Source organism: Mus caroli, unplaced genomic scaffold (genome assembly GCF_978045245.1).
Source record: "Mus caroli unplaced genomic scaffold, Mus_caroli_1 scaffold_4, whole genome shotgun sequence".
NCBI classification, from domain to species: domain Eukaryota; kingdom Metazoa; phylum Chordata; class Mammalia; order Rodentia; family Muridae; genus Mus; species Mus caroli.
The window spans coordinates 144,907,108-144,923,400 of record NW_028227259.1 but is presented as its reverse complement, the minus strand read 5'-3'; the positions used below and the strand labels follow the sequence as shown (position 1 = coordinate 144,923,400).

General features: G+C 50.4%; 1 protein-coding gene across 1 annotated transcript in view; it reads left to right on the top strand.

Annotated features, from left to right (window-relative positions):
* Snx8 (sorting nexin 8) overlaps positions 1-16,293 on the top strand; it is a 50,687-nt gene that overhangs the window by 24,967 nt on the left and 9,427 nt on the right. The window contains exons 2-7 of the mRNA XM_021162987.2: positions 3,697-3,887; positions 6,390-6,507; positions 8,511-8,632; positions 11,339-11,419; positions 11,657-11,817; positions 12,594-12,726. Coding sequence (XP_021018646.1) covers positions 3,697-3,887; positions 6,390-6,507; positions 8,511-8,632; positions 11,339-11,419; positions 11,657-11,817; positions 12,594-12,726 — 806 coding nt within the window. The remainder of the gene's footprint in view (positions 1-3,696; positions 3,888-6,389; positions 6,508-8,510; positions 8,633-11,338; positions 11,420-11,656; positions 11,818-12,593; positions 12,727-16,293) is intronic.

Genomic DNA, 16,293 nt, shown 5'->3' with positions numbered 1-16,293 from the left:
CTGGAATCACCAGTGTGCACCACCACATCTTGTCTATATCAGCCTAATCAATCAATCAATCAGCCAGTCACACACACACTCTCTCTCTCCTTGAAATTCTGATCTTCTTGCCTCTACCTCCTAAGTGCTGGGATTACAGGTATGTGCCACTGGGTCTGCCCTGTCTTTAAACTTCTGTGGTTTTGATAGAAAGTTAACTGTTGATCTGACTTGAGGGTTTTCTAGTACACAAAGTATCAGCCCAGCCCACCCACCAGCCCAGTGTTTTCCTCTCTCTGCCCCTCAACCCTCTGCTTCCCAGACACCACAATCATGAGCTTGGAAATGTTCTAAGGCCGTGTGGTGGTTTGAATGAGAATGGCCCTATAGGCTCATATACTCGAATACTTGGTTCCCAGTGGGTGGAACTGTTTGGGAAGGATTAGGACCTGGTTGGAGGAGATGTGCCGCGAGGGGTGGGCTTTGAGGTTTCCGAAGCCCACAGAGTTCCAGTTGGCTTCCTCTCTACATTGGGGTTGTTATCTCACATGTAAGTTTTTAGTCAGTTACTGCTCCACTGCCATGTCTGCCTGCCTGCTGCCATGCTTCCCACCATAGTGGTCATGGACTCACTCTCTGAAACTGTAAGCAAGTTGCCAGTTAAATGCTTTCTTTTATAAGTTGCCTTGGTCATGGTGTCTCTTCCTGCAATAGACAATGACTAAGACAGATCATTTGGAACTGCAGAGATGGCTCACTTGTCAAGAGCACTGGCCCCTCTAACTGAGAACCTGTATTCAATTCCCTGCACCTATGTGGAGGTGCAACTCTCTGTTAATCCATTTCTATGACTTAGAATAATAGATCCGGGGGCTGGAGAATGGTGCGGCTGCTAAGAGTGCTTGCTGATCTTACAGACGACCCAGGTTTCGTGCTTAGCATCCACTTGGGCAGTTCACAACTGCTTGTAGCTCCAAGGGACCCAACAGCCTTTTCTTCCCTTCACCCACACTCAAAGGCACAAACCCTATACAAACACACACATATATCTAATTAAAAAAATTAAATCTTTTGGTTGTGAGGCTAGCCTTTAATGGCTGAGAGCCATCTCCAGAAGATCATGAGTTGAATCCCAGACATTGGATGGTTGGAGATTGATTTTTGCTTTTGATTGTGACTGTGCCCTGATATTTTTTCCCTCTTGAAGGAAGTTTTTTAGTGAAGCCTACAGTTAAGAGACTTTGAATTTTAAAGTACTTTGAATTTTATGTAAAGACTGTGGGACTTTTAAAGTTATTTAGATCTTGAGGATGAATAAGAACTAAGGGTTGAGGCTTACTAGTGACGTATTTGTGTGTCAAGTTGACAAGGGGTCAATTGTACTGGCTAGTTTTGTGTCAACTTGACACAGCTGGAGTTATCACAGAGAAAGGAGCTTCAGTTGAGGAAATGCCTCCATGAGATCCAACTGTAAGACATTTTCTCAATTAGTGATCAAGGGGGAAAGGCCCCTTGTGGGTGGGACCATCTGGGGGCTGGTAGTCTTGGGTTCTATAAGAGAGCAGGTTGAGCAAGCCAGGGGAAGCAAGCCAGTAAAGAACATCCCTCCATGGCCTCTGCATCAGCTTCTGCTTCCTGACCTGCTTGAGTTCCAGTCCTGACTTCCTTGGTGATGAACAGCAGTATGGAAGTGTAAGCCGAATAAACCCTTTCCTCCTCCCCGCCCCCCCCAATTAAATCTACACATTCTCATTTCTGGAGGAGAAAAGTCCCTCCACCAGGCCTGGGTACTAGTCAGTATATACGTCTGTACACATGCATATAGATACATAGCTGTATTTATTATCCTTTGTGGATGAGTGTGGATGAATGCATGTGTTCATTGTCCAAGTGGAGGCCAGAGGACAGCCTTCAGTCCAGTGCTCACCTTGCTTGCACATGCCTCATCACTGTTGTACACTATGAGTTAGCTGCCCTTCAAGCCTCCATTTCTGCTACCTCTGCCCTCCTTTCTGTGCATGCTGGGATCACAGACTTGCGCTTCTAAGTTCAGCTCTCTGTGTCACCACCACCTGGTTTATTTAGAACATTTTAAGAACATGTTGCCATTTCAGAAAGCCCCTGGGTTGCGTATGATGGTGTGTCACTATAATTCGAGTACCCGAGAGGCTGAGGCAAAAGGGTTGTAATTTCACCTATGTGCAGATTTAATGCCAGCAAGGTATAATGTGACCCTGACTCAAAAACAAAAAGCAAAGCCAAACATGATTCATTGTAAAACCGTGGAGATGACTCACTAGTGCTCGACACGCAGGAACCCAGGTAAAAAGCCGGGCATGGTGATGTGGAGGAGGCAGAGGCAGAAGGATCCCTGGATGAAGTAGGGTCTCTTACCTACCAACCTGGTTGAATTGATGAGTTCCAGGCCAAAATGAGACTCCACCTCATCCATCTGTCTGTCACGGCTGGGTCCTAGAACCCTGACTGGGACAGTGAGGGAATGAAGAAAGGACAGACACCTAGACAGACAGAAGAGCTGGGGTGGGTGGGTCATGCTTGCTGTAGTGGAGCAGCACAAAGGACACAAGTTGGACCCTCAGCACAGCAGGAGTGGCTCACTCGTGGGAGGTCTCTGAGTGTTGCCTGGGAAGCAGCAGCAGCAGTTGCTAGGTTCGGCATTCACTAGTCAGTGGTTTGCAGATGTGTTCTTGGACCAGAAGGAGCTTCGCTGTGCCTCTCAGCCTTGCCTTACAGGAGGAAGCTTTTGCTAATTGCCATGGGTCTGTGGCATCGTTATCCTTACATGGCAGTGCCCATGTCACCAGCACACTCTCAGGTCTTCATCTTCTCGTATACTCACCGTGTCCTTGGCTCTCCACAAGACCATGTCTTTAAAAGAAAGGAGGACAAGGGGTGGGCAGGAGAGATGGCTCAGCTGTGAAGAGCACTGGCTGCTCTTCCAGGGGACCCAAGATTCAGTTCTCAGCACAATAGCTAACGAGTGCCTGTAACTGCAGTTCCAGGGAAATCTAACTCCCTCTCCTGGCTTCTAGGGCACCGCACAAACCTGCTACACCCGTGTACATGAAAGCAAAACACACATGTGAAAAGAGCGAGGTAGATGGGATGCAGAATAAGAGACGAGGCTGACCTCTGGCCCCACCCACATTCACCAGTGCCATCGTGGTGCTGCTGTCTTCCCGTGGTTTGGGCTCCTGGTGGTGCTGATGGGTAGCATCTCTCTAAGTGCCTTTTGGCCACTGTGCGTCTTTGGAGGAATCTTTTTGTTTGTTTTTTGTTTTTCAATACAGGGTTTCTCTGTATGGCCCTGGCTGTCCTGGAACTCACTCTGTAGCCCAGGCTGGCCTCAATCTCACAAAGATCCACCTGTCTCTGCCTCCCAGGTGCTGGAATTAAAGGCATGCACCTCCACTGCCTGGCTGGAGGAATGCCTTTATAAACTGTCTGTTGTTAAGTTGCAAGCATTCCCTTCCTCCCTCCCTAACTGAGCTGTAATCCTTCTCCATGAATTTACCCATTCACACAGGTGAAGCCTCCTGCAGGGATTCTTCTGGGTGCTGTAGCTGGGGGAAGGGGCGGGTCTGGTGTGGGTGTTCGGCAGTGGCCAGAGTCCATGTGCTGAGCCAGCACAGGGAACGGGGAGGCCCCTCTCCCTGAGCAGCTGTCTTTACTTGTCATTTACCCTGTCTCTCTCAGGCCCACGAACATCCCAGGTCACTGAGTGGAGGGCCCTGGACCCCGGGCGAATGCAGATGCCGCAGGGGAACCCACTGCTGCTGTCCTACACCCTGCAGGAGCTGCTGGCCAAGGACACGGTGCAGGTGGAGCTCATCCCTGAGAAAAAGGGCCTCTTCCTTAAGCATGTGGAGTATGAGGTTTCCAGCCAGGTAACTGGGACTCACTGTGCTGGGGGGAGAGCCACAGAGCAGCCCTGGGCAGGGTGGTAGGACAGGGGTCTGGCTGGCTCTAGGGTGTGACCCAGTACCTGATGATGCAGGCGAGCTGGCCAGACAACTTCTGGATAGCTGCTGGTGCCTAGAGCTGCTTCTGACTCAGCTAGGCCTCTATCAGGTCCATTCTTTGACTGCTGTCTTTTTTTGCAGTCTTTCTCTCTGCCTTCCTTCCTGCCTGCCTGTGTTCTGTCTGCCTGCTTGCCTGACTGTCGGTCTCTTTCTTACACAGGATCTTGCTACATAACCCTGACTAGCTTTGAACTGATAGCAGTCCTAGTGCCCTGGCCTCCTCTGAGTTCCGGGATTGTAGGCTGAGCCACCAGACCGGACTTCTGGGAATCTTTTGAAAAAAAAAATATTTTATTTTTTTATTTTATTTTATTTTATTTTTTTGCAATAGGGTCTCATGTATCTCAGGCTAGCCTTGAACTCTCAGAGATGTGCCTCCCTCTGCTTCGTAGATAATGGGCTTATAGACATTTGCCACCATGCCCAGCTACAATCTTTATGTCTCTAGAGTGCGTGCCTGCAATGCCATTGTCCCAGTGCTGGTTTTCAAGATTGGCAATCCCCTGGAGATCAGAACATCAGCCCCGTGGGAGCTGGGTTCCAACCATTTCAGGGGAGTGCAAGCGCATGCCCCTCACACCTTTAGTGGCCCCACTTTCCTGCTATTGGGCACTCAAACGTCTGGGTTCATCAGACACAGCTCTGTTGGGACAGGTGTGGTTTGACGCTCAGCAGTATGTGGTATCCCCAAGGTACCAGATACCTTGGTACTTTTGTGCCTTCTTCCATGAATTTTGAGTGTCTTGCTCCAGTTAGAGTGGCTTTGGGAGAGTTTTGCAATATGTCCTGTAATAACGTAGTTCATGGCTGACACCATCTTCTGGTCTTGTATTGTTGTCAGCGTGTGAGGGATATTGCAGGGCAGAGCAGAGTCTACCTGGAGTTGTGGTGCTGGGCTGAGCTGGAGGGCTTCCCTTAGGGATGCTTCCAGGATAGCATATCCATCTGCCAATCTGTAGAAGCTGCGAGAACCTGGGGGAGGGTTCCAGACTGCAGTGAAGCAGGCCCTGCAACTGGGCCTGCCAAACTAAACGTGGGAAGCTGTGCTTGCCCCCGGCAGCCTCCTGCTTTTCCCCCTCCTTGCAGGCCTTTTTTTTTTCCCTGTTTTTTTTTTTTTTTTTTCCTTGTTCTTGGGATGTCTCTATTTCTCGATGCTAGGGATATAGGTAGTGTCATACACTACCATATCCAGCTTTTACCTTGATGCTGGGAATCTGAACTTGGGGCCTTCTGCTTGTGTAGTGAGCACTCCACCTACTTCGCCGCCTCCTCAGCCTTACGCAGTACGTTTTAAGAGCAGGTTTATACCCGTCCAAACAGTGAAGAATTCTCATCATGACAGAGAGCCATGCAAACATTATAATTTGTATTTCAATGTAGAATTCTAGAGCCTTTTTTTTTTTTTTTTTTTGAGACAGGGTTTCTCTGTATAGCCCTGGCTGTCCTGGAACTCACTTTGTAGACCAGGCTGGCCTTGAACTCAGAAATCCCCCTGCCTCTGCCTCCTAAGTGCTGGGATTAAAGGCATGCTCATAGAGCTTTTACTTTTGGGAAAAACTTGGGGAGAGAGGGAGAGGAATTTGGTAACATTACTACTGTGAATTCTATTGCATGGTGGGAGAAGGCAAAAGGCGAGAGAGTTGAACTTAAAAGTCAGCTCGAGGTACAGTGTGAGTTTGAGGTCAGGTCAGCCTGGGCAGTTTAGTTAGATCAGATCTCAAAAAGTAAAATGAGGGGCTGGTGAGATGGCTCAATGGGTAAGAGCACCCGACTGCTCTTCCTAAGGTTCAGAATTCAAATCCCAGCAACCACATGGTGGCTCACAACCATCCGTAACGAGATCTGGCTCCCTCTTCTGGAGCATCTGAGGACAGCTACAGTGTACTTACATATAATAAATAAATAAATCTTTAAAAAAAAAAAAAGTAAAAAGAGGGCTGTGGCTGTGGCTCAGTGGTAGAGCCCCTGCATAGAGTCCTCCAATAAGAGGCTGGGGGCGTGGCTCAGTGGTAGAGCTCCTGCCTAGCATCCCCCAGTGTGGGTGGGGGGTGGGGGTGGGGGGGGTTGGGGGGGGAGGTTGGGGCGTGGCTCAGTGGTAGAGCTCTTGCCTAGAAGCCCTGAGTGAGGGACTGGGGCGTGGCTCAGTGGTAGAGCCCCTGCCTAGAATCCCCCAGTGAGGGGCTGTGGGCGTGGCTCAGTGGTGGAGCCCCTGCCTAGAATCCTCCAGTGAGGGGCTGGGGTGTGGCTCAGTGGTAGAGCCCCTGCCTAGAATCCCCCAGTGAGGGGCTGGGGCGTGGCTCAGTGGCAGTGTAGAAGGATTTATGTAGTTGCTGATGTCCTGCTTGCTATGCCCCTTTTGTTTTACAGCGCTTCAAGTCCTCCGTGTATAGACGCTACAATGATTTCGTGGTCTTCCATGAAGTGCTGCTTCACAAGTTCCCGTACCGCATGGTTCCAGCCCTTCCGCCCAAGAGAGTGCTGGGAGGTAAGGGAGGGCTCAGGGAGGCCTGGTACAGTGAAAGTGAGCTGCACTCCTGGTGGCATGTTGCCAGGTGGGCCCGTTGTAGCCCAGGCTGCTGCAGCTTGTGGTCTCAGAGGGGCTGGCAGGAGGGCTGCAGTGCACATGCACGTGGTCCTGCTGGGGTTGGAACTCTGGCTTAGCCCTGCCATGGTAGAGGAGGGTGGCCAGCCTCAGGTGCCTTCTTACCCCAGTGTTGCCCCTGCTGGGTGCTTTGTGCTATGCTTGGGATTACTAGTATCAGGCCAGCCATCACAGGATCTTTCTTATCAACTACAAATGACCCCAGAACCCCAATGAAACTTGATCAACTATGTGTTGCTGTAACAAAATGTCAGTCAAAAGCGGCTAAGGAAGGAAGGTGCAGCTGTCGTGGGGAAGGCAGGGCTACAGGAGCGGTCTGAGGCAGCTGCTGACACTGCATCCACAGTCAGGAGGAGAGAGAAGAGCTCAGCTCTTTTTCTGCTTTCTTCATTGCTGGACCTCAGTCCAAGGAATGGAGCTGGCCACCTTTAGGGTGTGTCTTTCTACTTCAGTTAATCGAATCTAGAAACTCACTCACAAACGTCCCCAGGACTGGAGATTCTAGATCTTATGAAGTTGACCATCAGTACAACCCATTAAGTGGGCAGCCTAATTAATCCTGGTGGCTAAGGCAGGAGTGTCATGAGTGCCAGACCAGTCTGGCCTACATCAGACAAGGTGCAGAGCCCGCCAGCTCACTTTCCTGGTGTCTCCAACCTTCTAGTGCAAGTGGACATGCACAGCGGGGGAGCTTGGTTAGGCTTTAAGTAGAGATACAGCTACCTGCCGTGCTGAAGCTCCTCACTGTGGCTATAGACACGACACGGTTCCATCTTACTCCCGCTGGGTGGCTCAGCTGCTGATGACTGCCCCTGGGACAGCTGTGCTCCCCACTGACAAGGAATGTTGCACGCCGTGGTAACTGGAAGATGAACTGTCAGGAAGGGACCGTTGTCTGCATCCAAGCTGGCTCTTGGCTCTTAAGTCCAGTCAAGGCTAATAAGTACCTGGAAGTTTGGCAAACACTGTCACCTGCCTCAGCATTTCTGAGAGCCCAGCAGTCTATGACACCTGGAGGGTTGAGTGGGGTGGGGATTGGTGGGCCTTATCTCACTGTATTTTTCTTTTTTGCTTTGTTTGAGTTCTGGCTACCCTAGAACTTGCTATTTATTTAGATCAGGCTGGTCTCTACCCCCTGAGTGTTAGGATTAAAAGCATGTGCTTGACTTTTAGTGTTTGTGTGACAGGGTCTCACTCTCCAGCTCTGATAAGCCTGGAGCTCACCAAGATTGCAGCCTTTTTGCTTCAGCCTCCCAAGTGCTGAAATTAAAGGCCTGTGCCACCAGACCTGGCCGGCTAAGCTTAGTTACCAGCAGTGAGCACTGGGAGGTTGCATTGCATTATCAGCACATTAAAGCTGCGTGTTTGGAGCTGGAGAGATGGCTCAGCGGTTAAGAGCACTGACTGCTCTTCCAAAGAGCCTGAGTTCAATTCCTAGCAACCACATGGCAGCTCACAACCATCTCTAATGGGATCTGATGCCCTCTTCTGGTGTGTTTGAGGACAGCTACAGTGTGCTCAAATACATTAAACAAACAAATAAAAACTATGTGTTTATAGCAAGGTGTTTTATCCATGTCCTCCTAAGTTGCCTTTCTTGTAGAGGGCTGTGTGGATTTTACTGGTTCCCAATTGCTTTTTGTTTAGGGTGGGGGTCTTACTCTGTGGTCATTCTGGCTTCAGGCACTCTGTAACTCAGGCTGTACTCCAGCTAGCTGTCGTCTTACAAGAGCTAGCTACACAGATGTGTGTCACCATGCCTAACCTCCCAGTGTTTTCCATTCCTCCACCCATGCGTGTTTGGGAGCTCTGTTGCCCCCTTGTGTTCTTAGCCTCTTAGCTGCTTGGAAACCTGCTCTGAGTGCTGACCCTGTACTGTCCTCCAGCCGACAGGGAGTTCATCGAGGGCCGCCGGAGGGCCCTGAAGCGCTTCATCAACCTGGTGGCCCGGCACCCGCCCTTCTCTGAGGACGTGCTCCTTAAACTCTTCCTCTCCTTCAGTGGCTCGGTAAGTGTGACCCTTGGTTCCGACCTGGGCGGAATCCTGGGGCCCGAAACTCTTGCTGAATTCCTTTCTTTATACCGCAGGCTGGCCCAGCTTGGGCTCATTCCAGAGACAATCCTCCTAACTTAGCCTCTCAAGTGCTGGGAGCCCAGAGGAGGGTTTTATTCCCTGAACCTGGGACTCTTCTCCTGTCTCTTGTTTGAATGTCCAGAGTGGATTTGTTTGTGATTGACAAAGCAAGACGTTCACAGGCTGGGCATCATTTTAAAGAGGCCTCCTTGTGTGACCCGGCGGCTTTGTGTACCTCTGTTTGTAGTCCACAGGAGATGAAAGCTTTTCTTTCATGGGGTTATGGTGGAGTTCAGGGCGTGACAGTGTGTGTGCCTGTGTTAGGAATCCGTACCTTGTCCTCTCTAGACAGCACTGTGATCAGGTGCGAGCCCAAGGGTTCTTAATTGTATGTGGAAGGTTCCCACAACTCTTCTTGGCAAGCAGGGTCTGTGGTGGGTGGGTAGGAAGGGAGGGGAACCTCTGTTTGAATGGACACTCGGAGCTTTCCAAGCCTTACTCAGTTGCAGGGCAGGGGACGTGGGGCAGTCAGGAGTTAGCACAGTTTGTTTTGTATGCTTGTGTGGGGGCCGTGTATGCATGAGTGCTTGTGTCAGTGAGTACTGAGATTAGAGTTGGATGGTAGGTGTCCTGCTTATCCCTCCTCACTGTACTCTATAGAGACAGGGTCTTTCACTTGGAGTCAGGCTGGCAGCCAGACAGCCCCAGCCATCCTCCTGCCCCTACTTCCCACAGCACTAGAGTTATAGGTACCTGTGGCCATGCACAGCCTTTTACATGGGCTGGGGTGTTGAACTCATACTCTCAAGTTTTAGCAGCAAATACTCTTATCCACTGAGACATCTCCCTAACCCAGCCTAGTGTTTGTGCTTGATTTTACTTCCCCAAGGGCAGTTGGCCTCTTTGGAAGGTCCCAGGCTTTCAATAGGTCGCATACACACCCTTAACTTTCCACCCCCAGTGGACAGTGCTTACAGCCTTGTTTCTTTTCTTTCTGTGGTGCTGTCTTTGCACCTTGAACCTCATGCATGGTAGGTACCGATCTGCTCCCTAGTGAGACTTTCCTAACCCTAGTGTGGTCTTCAAGCCTGGGGTGCAGTGGGGCTGAATTCCTGCTCCAGAAAGAGGGTGGAACCAGGAAGTCACCTGTACTCCAGGCAGAGGACTAGGAGTCAGCTGCCAAGGGTATCCAGCCCTCTGTATGATGGTGGGAAGCTCTCATGTCTGTCTATCCGAATGGATGGGGTGTGTCTGTGATGTCCCTGGTCTTCAGTTTCCCTTTTTGGTAAAAGAGAATTAGAAATGTTCTTTACACGCTTCCACAGAGACTTGGCTGCCCATTATGTGTTTCTGTGTTTCCCAGGTGACTCTTCAAATCGAAGGCTTAGCTTTGCCAGTGAGGCCTCTGTGCAGGGCCACATGTTAGTGCCTGGCCTGAGACTGAGTGCTCATTACCTTTCCTTTCCCACAGCCGTTCCTGTGTTCTTACAGATCCCTAACCCTGAGGATCTGTTCACAGGAAGCAGGCTCTCTTCCCATCCACTGCGGCACGGAGTGTGGAAGGTCTCCTGTCTGTCTCTGGGGTCTATGCTGGCCTGTTTAGATGCTACTGTGGTTCTGGAGAGGGGCTTTGCTCTGTTCCACAGGTGGAACTTGCTGGGCTGCTGTCTTTCTGTCAAGCTTTTCTTACAGTTTAACCCAGAAGATGAGTCTGAGAGACAGCCAAGGGATTCTGGAAGGCCGGTGGACCAGTTCATGCACAATAGCAAGTTTCTCTCCAGAAGGACTACATCTGTTTCTATGTTTTTAAGACAGGGACTGAAACTAGGAGTAATCCCCCTGCTTCAACCTCCTGAGTTCTGGGATTGCAGGCATGCACCACCACACCAAACTCCTGAGGAAGCTTGAATTTGTCTGTCTCCCTCTCTCTCTTTTAATAGTGTTTCATGTGTGTGTGTACTCACACATGCACATGCCTGTGGTGTTTGTGTGTGGTGTGGATGCCGATGTGGATGGCTGTGTGTGTGTAAGGAGGCTGAAGGAGGACATCTGGTATCTTGCTCTGTGACTCTCTGCCTTACCTCTTTGAGCCAGGGTTGGTTGCCCACTGAACCTGGAGTTATGCTGGCAGCCAGAAAGCCCCAGCTATCCTGTCTCCATTCCCCAGTGCTGGGTTACAGGCATATGACGCAGCGCCTGGCTTTTTTTTTTTTTTTTTTTTTTTTGGTTTTTCGAAACAGGGTTTCTCTGTGTAGCCCTGACTGTCCTGGCACTCACTTTGTAGACCAGGCTGGCCTCGAACTCAGAAATCCGCCTGCCTCTGCCTCCCGAGTGCTGGGATTAAAGGCGTGCGCCACCACGCCCGGCTGCGCCTGGCTTTTTGTGTGGGTTCCGGGGTCTGAATCAGACCTCATGCTTGTGTTGCAAGGCGATTCTGAACCATCTCTACAGCCTCACCTTCTTGAGACAGGGTCTTGTTGTGTAGCCCAGAGTGACTTGGAACTCCCCAGTGCTGAGATCACAGGCAAGCATCACTGGGCATAGCTCCTGTGTCAGTTGGACCTCTAAGGAGCTCGCTTGTTCTCAGCTTGGGTGTCGTTGCTGGCAGGAGAGGGTGAAGCTGTCTCTTTCCTCTTTCAGGATGTTCAGCACAAGCTCAAGGAGGCGGCCCAGTGCGTGGGAGATGAGTTCATGAACTGTAAGCTGGCTGCTAGGGCCAAGGTAGTTTTCTGATTTTGGTATTCTTTCCCCTCTTAAGCCGAGGAATGGTAGTGCTAATCCTTGATGATCCACGCCTCTGTCGGGTGGCGGGGATCACGCCATTATCCACCACCTGTCCCTGTTGGACACCTTAGCAGCGGGGTTCAGCTGTAGCAGATGAGCAAACAGGTTTTAGGATGTCCTCTCTCTGAGACTAATCAGCAGGCCACTGTCTCTTTTCTTGTCACTTTTCCCCAGGACTTCCTCCCAGCTGACATCCAGACTCAATTTGCCATGAGCCGGGAGCTGATTCGAAATGTCTACAACAGCTTCTACAAGCTTCGAGACAGAGCCGAGCGGATTGCGTCCCGGGCCATTGACAACGCTGCTGATCTTCTCATATTTGGAAAGGAGCTTAGGCATGTGGCTCTGCAGGGACTGTGGCATTAATCAGGTCGGGGGCGGGGTCAGGCTACCATCTTGACCCTTTGCACTGCAGGAAGGAGAAACATAGGTCAGCAGTTATGGGAGCACGCGGGACAGGAGAAAGCAGTGTTTTCAGGGTCAGACAGCACTGGGTCCTTGCACACCTCCCAGAGTTGCCAGTACAGTCTTCTCGGTGCCTGTCACACTGAGAAAACACCTGCAGCTACAACTTAAGGAAGGAAAGAAAGGCTAACTTTGGCTCACAGACTGAGCGAACACAGTCCATCGTGGTGGGGAAGGTACGGCGGCAGTGTAAAGTGGATGGTCACAGTGCGTCCACAGTCAGAAAGCAGAGAGGGATGCTGGCTGGGGTCAGCTCGCTTTCTCCTTTTTATCCAGCCTTGCATCCCTGACCAGGGGATGATGCTATCCTCATCTGTGGTTCTTCCTCCTCAGGCACACCTCCACGTCCCTCCCACCATGTTGGCAATATTAACCAGCACAAATATAAAATAGCTTGTTTGCCTTGGCCAGAGCAGCCAGGGTCAGACTGAGTTTTCTTTATAATGGTATAGCAGGCCCCCTGTATACCGGGCACACGGGCCTTGGGGTCTTGGCAGTAGCAGTGATTTCTTGGATTCTCACCTACTTCCAAACATCCCTACCAAACTTTCCAAGACTCTCAGACCCCTCCCTGGAGTTCTCACCTTCCTGGGTACACACATCTAGGAAAGGGACAGGTAGGTGAGTGTGTGTTCTGTCTCTGCAGTGCTTTGGGCTCCGACACCACCCCTCTGCCCTCCTGGGCTGCTCTGCACCTCAGCACATGGGGCTCCCTGAAGCAAGCGCTCAAGGGCCTCTCCGTGGAGTTCGCACTGCTGGCGGACAAAGCTGCACAGCAGGTGAGTGTGTGCCTTCTCCATGGGCCTCTTGTCCTGCGTGCTGGAGCACCTTTTGGGGAGCCTGGCTTTGAAGTCCTTATCTCTGTGTCGACGATCTTCCATCTCTGCATGGAGACTGTCTGCGCCCATCTGTTCTGGGTGTCTGCCCCTGAGCCATTTATGCTTCTGAGAAGGCCACTAGTGACAGAAACAGATTGGGTCCTTGTCCGCAGCCCTGGCGTTGCTGAGGTTAAGTAGATTGGACCTTGGCACTCTAGTCTTGCACTTCAGTTTGGTTCTGGATGAACCACCTATTTCCCATTGTGCCAGCTTGTGCTTGGCAACCAGTGACTTAACTCTTTGGAATAATAACTAAGCCCTCAGTACCTGGAGACTTCCTCCTTTCTATGAGGAGTGCTGTGCTGTGTGTGCAGGAGCTGTGCTTAGTTTTAAATTTATTGTTGTTGTGCGGAACAAACCTGGGGCCCTGCACATGTTAGAGACATGCTCTAGCACTGAGCTGCCCACTTCCCCAGCCCTCTCTTTCCCTTTCCCTCTTTTCTTTTGTTGCCATTGTTGTTGAGACAGGTTTTGCCTTGAATTTAGAATCCCCCTGCATCAGTCTTCTGAGTAGCACTACCTGTCTGGGATGCCACTCCAGCTGTGGTCTTAAAGAAGCTGGTCTGGGATGCCACTCCAGCTGTGGTCTTAAAGAAGCTGGTCTGGGATACCACTCCAGCTGTGGTCTTAAAGAAGCTGGTCTGGGATGCCGCTCCAGCTGTGGTCTTAAAGAAGCTGGTGTTCTTGTTGAGTAGCACTACCTGTCTGGGATGCCACTCCAGCTGTGGTCTTAAAGAAGCTGGTGTTCTTGTTGAGTAGCACTACCTGTCTGGGATGCCGCTCCAGCTGTGGTCTTAAAGAAGCTGGTCTGGGATGCCACTCCAGCTGTGGTCTTAAAGAAGCTGGTCTGGGATGCCACTCCAGCTGTGGTCTTAAAGAAGCTGGTCTGGGATGCCACTCCAGCTGTGGTCTTAAAGAAGCTGGTCTGGGATGCCACTCCAGCTGTGGTCTTAAAGAAGCTGGTCTGGGATGCCACTCCAGCTGTGGTCTTAAAGAAGCTGGTATTCTTGTTGAGGCTCTGCCCCTGCCCAGGATGGAGGTTTCTTTCAAGTTATGTGTCTGGAGTGATCCACCTGCTGGGGACCTGGGGACTTTTCTTACTAGAGGACGGAAGCTCAGGTGTTGTGAGGTTTCTGTGGAAGAAGGATTTTGACTGCTTTGCTTGTGTGGAAAGTCCCTGATTTGTTTCCACTTCTGCTCCCAGAGCCAGTGTGCTCCCTTTAGAACTATACCTATGTTTTTCTAATGTACGTGCAATGCATGTGTGTTGGTTCATGTATGTATAGGTTCACATGTATGTGTTCACATGTATCAAGACGACTTCACATGCTATCCTTAAAGATGCCATCCACATCCTTTGAGACAGGGTTACTCATTGTCCTGGAGTTACCAGTTAGGCTAGACTGGCTAATCATCAAGCAGGCCCCAGAGATGCTCTTGTCTCCTCCCAGCACTGGGAGGACAAGCGAGAGCCTCTGGACCCTGAACTCTCACGTGGATTCTGCGGTGTGGACTTGGCTCCTCATCCTTCCAAGGGCAGTGCTTACACTCTGCCGTCTTTCCAACTGGCATCGTTGCTATCTTCTTCCTTGTTAATTAATTAGAGAAATAATCTTAGTCAAGTAGTGGTGGTCACACCTTTAATCCCAGCACTTGGGAGGCAGAGGCAGGCAGATTTCTGAGTTCATGTGTGTGTTTGTGTGTATATGTGTGTCTGTGTGTGTGTGTATATGTGTGTGTCTGTGTGTGTGTGTGTATGTGTGTATATGTATGGGTGTGTATGTGTGTATGTGTATGTATGTGTGTGTATGTGTATGTATGTGTATGTGTGTATATGTGTACATGCACATGCATGCACATGCCCATGGAAGGCAGAATCCTTCGTCAGATCCTATGAAGCTGCAATCTCAGTAGATTTAGAGCCACCTTCTGTGGGTGCTGGGACTGGACTTGGGTGCTCTGCAAGAGCAGCAACTGCTTCTGTCAGCGAGCCCTCTCAGCCTCTTACTCAGGCTTAGGTCATTCCTTCCCACTCTCACTGCCCCTTTCTAAGGCAGAGAAGATCAAGGCTTGAGGTGTCAGGGCTTGGTGTGTTTTGTAGTGTGTATGCCATGGCTTTGCTGCGGCAACTTTGGTCTTTGAACCTGAGCTTCCCCACTGATCATATGTAAGAGGGTGGAACTAGGTCATCAATGCAACTTGCATCTGTTTGAATTTGTGTGTGTGCACGTGTGGAGGTCAGAGGACAGCTTTGCAGAGCCGCTCTCCTCCCCTTGTTGAAGCAGGGTTCCTGCAGCCTCAGAGCTCCTGAGTTTTTCCTGTTTCTGGTTTCAGGATTTTTATGTGGTTTGGGAGTTGAATCAGGCTGCCAGGCTTGCTCACACAGAAGGTGCTTTTAACCGCTGAGTCACTTCACTGGCCACAACTATTTTCTTTCTTTTCCTCCTGCCTTCCCCCTTCAGATGCTGGTGTTAACACCTGGAGCACCATGCCCTTGCTGACTATTTTCTTTTTTTAAGTGTACAAATGTGCGTGTGTGCATGTGCCATGACATGTGGTTGTGGAAGCCCGAGAACGGCTTGTGAGGTCAGTTCTCTTCTTCCACTCCTGTGGGCCGTGGCCATGGAACTGGGGTCGTCAGCTTTGTGGGTGAATGCCCTAACCTTCTGAACCTTCTTACCTGCCCCAGGCTGCTTGCTTTTATCAGTGTAACTGTCCCGCAAGTGTGGTCTCAAGAAACATACATAAAGCTGTTTGTCACAGAGACTGGACAGGCTTCTCTCTACTCAGCAGGAAGCCTCAGTCCAGGTGCTGGGTTAGCAGGAAGCCTCAGTCCAGGTGCTGGGTTCTGCACAGCACAGGATGAATATCTCTGTAGGTTCCTGTACTGGCTGGTTTTGTGTGTCAACTTGACACAGGCTGGAGTTATCACAGAGAAAGGAGCTTCAGGTGAGGAAATGCCTCCATGAGATCCACTGTGGGACATTTTCTCAATTAGTGATCTAGGGGTGAGGGCCCATTGTGAGTGGTGCCATCCCTGGGCTGGTAGTCTTGGATTCTATAAGAAAGCAAGCTGAGGGGTCTGGCGAGATGGCTCAGTGGTTAAGAGTGCCAACTGCTCTTCCAAAGGTCCCGAGTTCAAATCCCAGCAACCACATGGTGGCTCACAACCATCCGTAACAAAATCTGATGCCCTCTTCTGGAGTATCTGAGGACAGCTATAGTGTACTTACATATAATAAATAAATAAACCTAAAAAAAAAAAAAAAGAAAAAAGAAAGCAAGCTGAGCCAGGTGTGGTGGCGCACGCCTTTAATCCCAGCACTCGGGAGGCAGAGGCAGGTGGATTTCTGAGTTTGAGGCCAGCCTGGTCTACAAACTGAGCCCTGGGACAGCCAGGGCTACACAGAGAAACCCTGTCTCTAAAAAAACCAAAAAAAAAAAAAAAAAAAGAAAAAAGAAAAAGAA